General features: G+C 34.9%; 1 protein-coding gene across 1 annotated transcript; it reads left to right on the top strand.

The window, feature by feature from the left end:
- Positions 1 to 1,184: 1,184 nt before the first annotated feature.
- On the top strand, positions 1,185 to 5,623 carry LOTGIDRAFT_183801 (hypothetical protein; the record flags this gene model as incomplete). The annotated part of the gene is made up of 2 exons (XM_009065398.1): positions 1,185 to 1,305; positions 4,296 to 5,623. A coding segment is annotated over exon 2 (1,185 nt), but the record flags the coding sequence as incomplete, so codon positions are not given.
- Positions 5,624 to 9,173: the final 3,550 nt, after the last annotated feature.

Here is a 9,173-nt window from a genome sequence, read left to right as displayed (position 1 = left end):
CTCCATCTCAGCTCTTTTATGGAAAAATTGCTCCTAGGAAATTGTCTCATGTACTATTATTTGAGATAGTCCGCTGTAATTTTGAGAATAAATAGAACAGTCGTCCAGTTAGTGCCTAAGGAATGTTCCTCTGGTCTTTTTCCGATAATACCATTGATTAAAAAGAAATGTTTGACCATCTCAGTAAACACAGACAAATTGTATAGTCGATCAAAAACCTTTAACCCACATTTCCAGAAAGACGGTTTCACAAATTTTATTTTCGTGATCTTTAGTCCCATTCAAATATGATTGGACAATTTTTTGTACAGAAAAATAAGGTAAATATTTGCTACTGTATCGATCTTGTATTATGCATATACATGGAATACTCCTTATGTAATATACGTTACGTTGTATTTTGTGACGTCACAAATCTCACAAAAGAGGTCAGAGATTATTTTTTTACTTCAGTTTAGTCAATGGATACAAACAAACCAACCTCTTACAACCTCGGCAATATGTTTTGAAGCTTTTGCTTTTGAGCACCACTTTCAAAGATCTATGTTCTCGGGAGCCAGGACAGGTTTCCAAAACACCCAATGGTTTTGTCAGCTTGTGGATTTAATCTATTTCAGAGAATCCACGTAGCTAACATGTTAACGTCGTTGTTTATGTACTTCGTCAAGAGCAGTGGTTCCCCAACTTTTCTCAGCTTTCACACCCCTGGAGCAATCACCTGGACCTTTCACACCCCAAAAATTTGTTTCATCCACATTTTCTGCATGTGTTGATGTGAGGTGCTCTCTCAACTCAAAATAAATTCTTCTCCAATACCAGTTGGCCGTACCCCTGACACCCTAGTCCCACACCCCAGGGGTGAAAACACCCCGGAAGTCAAGAGGTTCCAAAATGGATAGGATTAAAATGAGCAAGAAACATAATGCTTGCTCTTCAGGTCTCACGTCAATCGAATCTCAGTATGAAGATAGTGTGATTTGGGCTTTAGAAACAACGTGTTAATGTTTAATGTTAGGTAATGTTATTGTTGACTATCGGCTAATGTTCTCCCCACCAAATCCATTAAGTCTCCATGTTTTCTCTTCTTTTATTTGGTTTAAACAAACGCCAATCTCCTAAACACACCTTCCTTCATCTCGCCAGCAAAATCTTTACATTTCAAATTCAGACATCGTCCACAACAAATCAAAGATTATTTTAGGACCATTGAAGGATTTCTTTGCCAACTTCTAGCCACGTTCTACATTTCTCGTGACACCAAAGCCTATTCAGACCAGTTTATTTGGATGTAAATTAGCGAAACAGGTAAGTGAAACGAATTTTCTATGAGGAAGTGTCAGTCAGCGCTATATTCCTTGATTCTAATTTTATCCTTATTGTGGTGTACATATTACTTATAACTTTAGATATGGAACTGATCTGGGCTGTCCAATAGGGATTCCGACTTGCATGCCGAGTGACATCGAGTACAAATCACTATGTTATACTTTGAGTGTTACAGGCGAAACAGACTGTTATTTGGGAGATTTCATTTCTGACGTAAATGATAGTTTAAGCTTTTAATATCGGCAAGCAAGGTTTTAACTTCAGTATAAGTCAGTCAGTCAGTGTAATATGCAATATATAGCCAGAATCCAAATATGGCACAAATACAACCATATTCCGACTGCGCTATACATCTATTTACTTCTGTACGTGCAATACAACCAACTTCCGGAACTTCTTAACTGCATATTCTGATCATCAAAACAACCCACTTCAAACCCCAGCTCTACATTACAACCAAATATTGACGAGCATTACAGCAAACAATGCAGCACAAACACGTTCCATTTCTGCAAAATCACCAATGCTAAACGTGTCAATTCAATACAACCATCCCCCGATAATAAAATTCAAACAAAATTTGACCCTTTCATGTACATCAATCCCATTGCTATTGTACAGTACATCCACATTCCATAGAAGCAAAACAACAACCAAGGCAATTAAATGCCATCAACCTCCGACCCAGATATACAACAAAACTGTAGCATTACATTACAACCAGTTCACAACCATGCAATACAATCAAACTCCGACCTTGCGATGCAAGAAATTGGCAAAACTGCAATGTACTCAGACCCTGGCCTTGCAATCTAAATTCCGACTCTTCAATGCAATCGCACAAGCCTAACATTACGATTATTTCATACGATACGGGTATGCTGTTGAATGAATCAACAATCTTTTTGGTCAACTAGCTTTTCAATATTCCAATAGTAAATATTTAAAACTAATATCGAATGTAAACCGTTACTTCTATTTTGATCGCATTTTATTTGATCTGAACCTAAAAAGAATATTGATGTGAATTATTTTGGCTATAAACATTTTTTGCTATGTTTGCGAAACGACCCGTTTCTGTTTGAGAGAGTTAAAATTAAATACATTTCTGTTTTTCCTGAAGTTATTTTGGCAAAATGTCTTGGAAATTATCCACGTAATAAAAAGCAGGTGGGAATGTATGGGACACATGTGTCAGTAATAAATAGAACGACTATATATCGTCATGGTTAATATTTAGGTCTTCACTGTGTTCACGTGATATATTTCCTTACAAGGCCATTATATAATTCTTTGTTCCATTTCATATAGAGGTTTTGGACAGAATCATAACGGTAGATGTTTCGCTGTTCACCTATTTTGGATTACGGATCTTCTCCTCCTATGGAAAGAGGTCTTCAAGGTTGTGCACGTAAAGTGTGATTTCTAATTTTTGCTATTATCTTGTGAAAATTATCACTCTTAGAACGCGGTATCAGATATATGTCATGGGGAATTTCAAATATTTTTGGAAAAATGGCGCTCTGTAAGACCTTTTCTGTGCAGTTTTCATAGTGCGAGAATCACAAGAGTTGGATTATTGGTTAATTTGGATGTTAGCAAAATGTGATTACTTGCATTTGTATGTCTTCACTTGTGCTAAAACTGCATGTGGACAAACATCAAAGAAATTTTATTATGATATGACCAAAAGTGTTTCAGAATTAGTTCGAAAGTCACATAACTCGAACTTTCAAGATTTATAATTCCGGTGAATTATCAGCTGATGTGATCGTTTTCTTTTAGAATATGCTACCAAGGAGGTCAACAACCTCTCAGTAGACCTAACCTAAAAAGATTTTAAATTTTTAAATCAACGGTTGTTCCATTTAAAATTCTATAAACTTAACCTTGAGCTTTCATATTCTTGATGAAAAAGTGTGTTTATTATTAATTTTTTAATATACATGTACATGTTTTTGCTGACATTCCTCAGGTGATTCGGTGGCAAATTACGTTCTTTTTAATTTTTTCCTGATTAGTTGTATTTGGCATTATTTTAGCTACTTGTTTTGTTCGTTCAGATTAGTTGTATTTGGCATTATTTTATCTACTTGTTCGTTCAAATTGGTTGTATTTGACATCAGTTTAGTTACTTGTTCATTCAGATTAGTTGTATTTGGCATTATTTTAGCTACTTGTTCATTCAGATTGGTTGTATTTGACATCAGTTTAGTAACTTGTTCATTAAGATTGGTTGTATTTGGCACCAGTTTAGTTACCTGTTCATTCAGATTAGTTGTATTTGGCATCAATTTATTTACTTACTTATTCAGATTGGTTGTATTTTACTTCAGTTTAGTTACTTGTTCATTCAGATTAGTTGTATTTGGCATTATTTTAGCTACTTGTTCGTTCAGATTGGTTGTATTTGACATCAGTTTAGTTACTTACTTATTTAGATTGGTTGTATTTGGCATCAGTTTAGTTACTTGTTCATTTATATTGGTTGTATTTGACATCAGTTTAGTAATTTGTTCATTCAGATTGGTTGTATTTTGGCATCAGTTAAGTTACTTACTCATTTAGATTGGTTGTATTTGGCATCAGTTTAGTTACTTGTTCATTTATATTGGTTGTATTTGACATCAGTTTAGTTACCTGTTTGTTCAGATTGGTTGTATTTGGCAGTAGTTTATCTACGTGCTTATTCAGACTGGTTGTATTTGACATCACTTTAGTTTATTGTTCATTCAGATTGGTTGTATTGTATTTGACATCACTTTAGTTAATTGTTCATTCAGATTGGTTGTACTTGACATCACTTTAGTTAATTGTTCATGTCATGTTTCTTTAGTGAGTAACTGGCCATGATCTGAGGAACTTATTTTGCATCTAATCTGGCCTCAAATGCTCTCTTAGGTACATGATTTCCGTGTTATATTATGTGTATAATTCTAAAAATTGATTTATTGTATTATTTATTTCAGATTCACCAATCAGCGAAGAGGAAACTACAAGATTTGAACAGTAACTAATCCAACACAAAGACATAACTCTGTTCTGTTTACTTTATATTACTAACGATGTGGTCAGGGGCACATCAGGTATTCGCGGCAAAATTCATTTCAATATGGCGTATTTCGAAAATTCAAATTGGTCTTCAACCTTGATAAATATAAGGTTGTTATTGATTGCGTTCTTTTTCAATTGTAATATGGTCGTATTAGCTGATTATTCGGAGATAATTACTGACAATGAAATTTTGGAAGAAATTTCATTTCTATCAGAATATTCTAATTTTGATTATGACAATCCACAGTCGAACCATGACAAGGATATAGGTCCTGAACAAATCTTCGGTATCGCCTTGACTGCTGTTATGGTACCATTTATTCTGATCAGTAATATATTGGTCATATTGTCGGTGAAAAGATTCAAACGTTTACAAATTCCAACAAATTATTTTCTCGTTTCACTGTCCGCTGCGGACATATTCATTGGTCTAATCATACCATTTTTCATGGCTGTCGAAGTCTTGAAGAATGAAATTCCAAATATTTACGTGTGTTTAGCACCAAGTAGAGTCTTGGTTATGGTGTGTGGAGTGTCTATTTTAACTCTAGCAATCATCGCGTACGACAGATACTCGGCTCTTCTGTATCCCCTCGAATATGTCAATATTATGACAGAAGGCAAAGTAGCGTTTCTGGTGTTCCTATCCTGGGTATATTCGGCTGTCATTTCTTGGTTGCCCTTATTTTTACGCTGGCATGATGGTTTAGACAAGTTTAGTGTTTGTTCATTTAATCTTTTATACAGTACTGCGCACGTTTTGTTTTTAAGTGTGGTGTTTGGTCCTGCATGCTTTGTTATATTTTACTGCTATTCACGAATTTACACCGTTGCCAAACATCACGCACGTGCCATCGCAGCTGTTGAACAATCAGTACGACACAACCTAGAAATGAGGTACATTGTTAAAGACACGAAATGTGCTAAAACTTTAGGACTGGTGATAGGTGTATTTCTTTGCTTGTGGTTGCCTTACCTAGCTTTATTAGTCATTGACATATGTGTTGAGCAGCAAATGAATGAGTGGTTGAGAAACTATCTGGCTTTGCTAGCCTTTCTGAATAGTGGTTTGAATCCTTGGGTGTATGCCTTTAAGAATAGTGAATTTAGAGCAGCTTTCAAAAAGATTATAAGACAAAGTTGTTTTTATAGAAGTTGTGTGCCGTCTGAACGACGTTCCAGTACTGGATCGGAGACGAGTATATTTCAGGAATCCAGCCATGATTTATCAAGAACCAACAGTAGGATGTATGCTCCGGGTGTCTACCATACCAAAACAAAGATGGCGCCTGCTATACTTCCTAGTTCCGGTGCCAAGTTGTACAGACATTTCTTAACGATGCCGAACGTGAATCCGAATACGCTATTCCCTAGCCTTGTGAAACAACCTGTAACAAGAATACTTGAGAATGGTGATGACCCAATTCACCACGACTATCCGTCTGTCTACGACTTCGATCAACATGGTAAGAATTTTTAACTCGGGGTCAATTGATTAAGGATATCTGTGAGGGGTTTTCCGTAGTTATTTTATTCACAAACCGAAAGATGGAGAATCTGGTATAAATTATTGGTTTTGCACTCCCTATTTTTAGGGACTGTTACCCTAATAGAGTTCTTTTTATCAATACAAGGTGAATCCTAAGTGTGTCCTGAAATACTAAATTTAGAGATCTTTGTTGGTTTTTTTTCCTTAAACAAACTATTTTTATTGCTGTTGATCTAATAATGCAAATATTGGATTTGAAAACAAAAGGTTTTTTTTTAAATATTTGTTGAACCGTATTTTTCTATTGAATTCGATTCACAAAATTCGAAACTAGAACTTTTTTAATAATTGATGTTTTTGTACTATTGTTAACTTTGACTAGAAAATATCATTACTAAATAAGTCTACAGACTACAATCTACAATGACTTGTATGTCAAGGTCTCTGATGAGTCGAATTAAACGTACTTTTTCTATCTTTAAAATTTATCTATAAAAATTTAGTAAAACAGAATACTCTTACATTGCATGTAGGGCCATAATAATTTTTGTACCAGCTGGCTCTTGTCCATCTTGACAATGTCAAGTTATTGGAAACATTGTCTTATACCTTGAATGTAATAGCCACTATTCCTGTATTATGATTTGATTTGATTGTACGTCAGAGAATACAGCACCCTCAACAGAAAGAATGTAAAAGTTATAGTTTCTTGCTTTCAGACTTTCTGTTGAGGCCTCTGATTGGTTGTATTCACCTTCGCTAACGTACAAGTCTAATCAAATCGCTGCAGTTACAAACTTCTGTAATACAAGAACGGTGGCTATTGTAGGCAAGGTAGAATACGAAAATCGTAATAGCTTAACATTGTGAAGATGGCCTTAGTCCGTTATTTGCCATTAAACTGTTTCGGTTTTATATTTCAGATAACCTTTATCATCACCAATAGAGCATAATAGATCATTGTTTGGCGTCTACTTCCGGTTGTGTTTCATCTATCAATAAGTGATCATCTACAGTAAAATTTAAGCACAGTACAGTAATAACCTTAATTCAATTACAAAACTCAGAAGTCGATGTTCAAACTTCAAATATGTTCATATTATGTGGAAGTCACTTGTGAAATAATTGGTAATCATGAAACCTAACATAACCATGACGGGTGTAGATCCTCAGAATGTTATTGTGATGTGAATATATTGTGTTTTGTCCGACGAATTTCGGGGCTGAGTTAAAAAATGCTGTGTTAGCGGCATAGTCGGCATTAGTGCATTCTGACACGCATTTTTTGTAAATTTATTGAAAATAAAGTTCGGTGGAGACACTCTTACGCAATAACGAGACCTACACTGTGCATTACTGTTGTGATTCGAACCATTTAAATGTGTGTTTTTTCAGTTTATTTTCAAGAATGAGTTTTCAGTTGACAATTTTATATATGTAAATTGCCATATATTTGTTGAATTATCATCATTATGCTTTGTGTTTATCTGGAAGCGTTTATCTTGCTTCTACAAGCCTGTAACCAGCAATGTCATTTGGTTAGGAGCTTAAATATATCAAAGAATTGAGATAGACTGGTGAAAGAATTGCGAGCAATTGATAAGGCATGATTGTAGCGATACGAATAGCATGAGAAACTTGCAAAGCTTAGTCTTAAGGCTTTGTAGATTGTTAACTCTTAGATAAAGGTACAGGATCGACGGATCCTACACGGCTCCGGACACCATACCACGTCCATTCGCACCTCTATTCTCTAGGAAATGTTGTGGTTCGTGTGTGCGTTGGCGGTTGCCAAGACAAAAGTCTGCTGTTTGCTGCTAACGAAAATCATTGTCAAAACCATCACATAAACTCTTGCAATAAATTCTCATTGGACAGGTTACGTAAGAGAACTCGGACTTGCGAAGTTCCGTACTAAGTAACCTTGAAAGTTACACAACTGATATGTAATTTCTGTGATTTTTTGTTTGTTTCTTTCATTGTTTGTCTGTTTATCTATTTAAACGTGTGTTTATGAGAGAAAATTATTACTGTGTTAATGTAGTGAATTTATCCCCCCCCCCCCCTCTCACACACACCGCCATTGTCATTGATGGAACATGCCGAAGGAGTTGCAAAGCCTAACTGACTTTACCATATTGTTTTGTTCTCCAGAAAATGATAATTAATTTTTCACAAATCGCAACGCTCATTGACCACTTTAAATACTAGTTTAGGATTCACACTCGTTTTGCCATTGAGCTAGCTTTAACACCTAAAATTTGGTATAAAAAGTATCTGATATATCCTTCCTTTGATAGAACTTGCCAAAAAAAGTTCAAACCAACTGATCACAGAGATGATCCGCTCTCTAGATAAACCATGACAATTGAATATTACTACTACTATACTTTATTGACAAGCAAATACTTGCTATAGCAAATACAGAGAAAAAAACGTAGCCTGCATAATTAAATTTACATACATTCGAGTTACAATACATAAAAACATATAAACATAAGTAGTATAGCTTTCCTAATAGGAAAATAATACATGAAATATATACATGGTATACAATAAACGCAAATATGGTAAGACAAGCTGGAAAAGTAACACACGAACAATACAATACATTTAAAATAGCATTCAGCTAATGCATATTTAATACATTACAGATTAATTACGATTGTTTCTCGGAGTTTGTAAGTCTCGTAGAGATACCTACCAAGTGAAAGAACTTGGGAGTGGGATTTCGGATTCATTAGAATGTTCATTTTGAGAAGGGAAGGAAATGACCAAAATTGTTTATGAAAAAACTTCTGGCGAAGATGGCTATAGATGGGGCAACAAAGCAAAAAGTGAAATTCATCTTCTATATAATGTTTTGACTTGCAACATTCACAGATTCTTTTGTCACGAGGTATCTTAGTATATTGGACGAAGTTCGTAATAGCTTGTCTTTACGCAGATGTACAGCTAGGCACACTACAAATTCGTGTAATGTGACCTTCAGTTTGTACAAAGGGTATCAAGAGAAAGTGTTCAGATACGAACAGATACTTCGTATGTTAGTAGGCCTAGGTCTACTTAGTTCTAGATCAGATAAAAGGATGTAAAAGGATTGAAGAATTTGACATATATACGTCATATAAAAGAATACATTTCAAAGTAAAAAAGATATATAAAAAAAAAGTAAATAGAACAGTATATAGCTATGCAAGGTCGAACCGACGATGATAAAAAAGAATCCATTATCTTATCTTTAAGAATGGAACTATATACAATCACTTCTGTTTCGTGTGATCTCATAAGACAAGATGTTAAG

The sequence above is a fragment of the Lottia gigantea genome, assembly GCF_000327385.1.
Source record: "Lottia gigantea unplaced genomic scaffold LOTGIsca_7, whole genome shotgun sequence".
NCBI classification, from domain to species: domain Eukaryota; kingdom Metazoa; phylum Mollusca; class Gastropoda; family Lottiidae; genus Lottia; species Lottia gigantea.
This window is presented reverse-complemented; position numbering and strand designations above follow the sequence as displayed.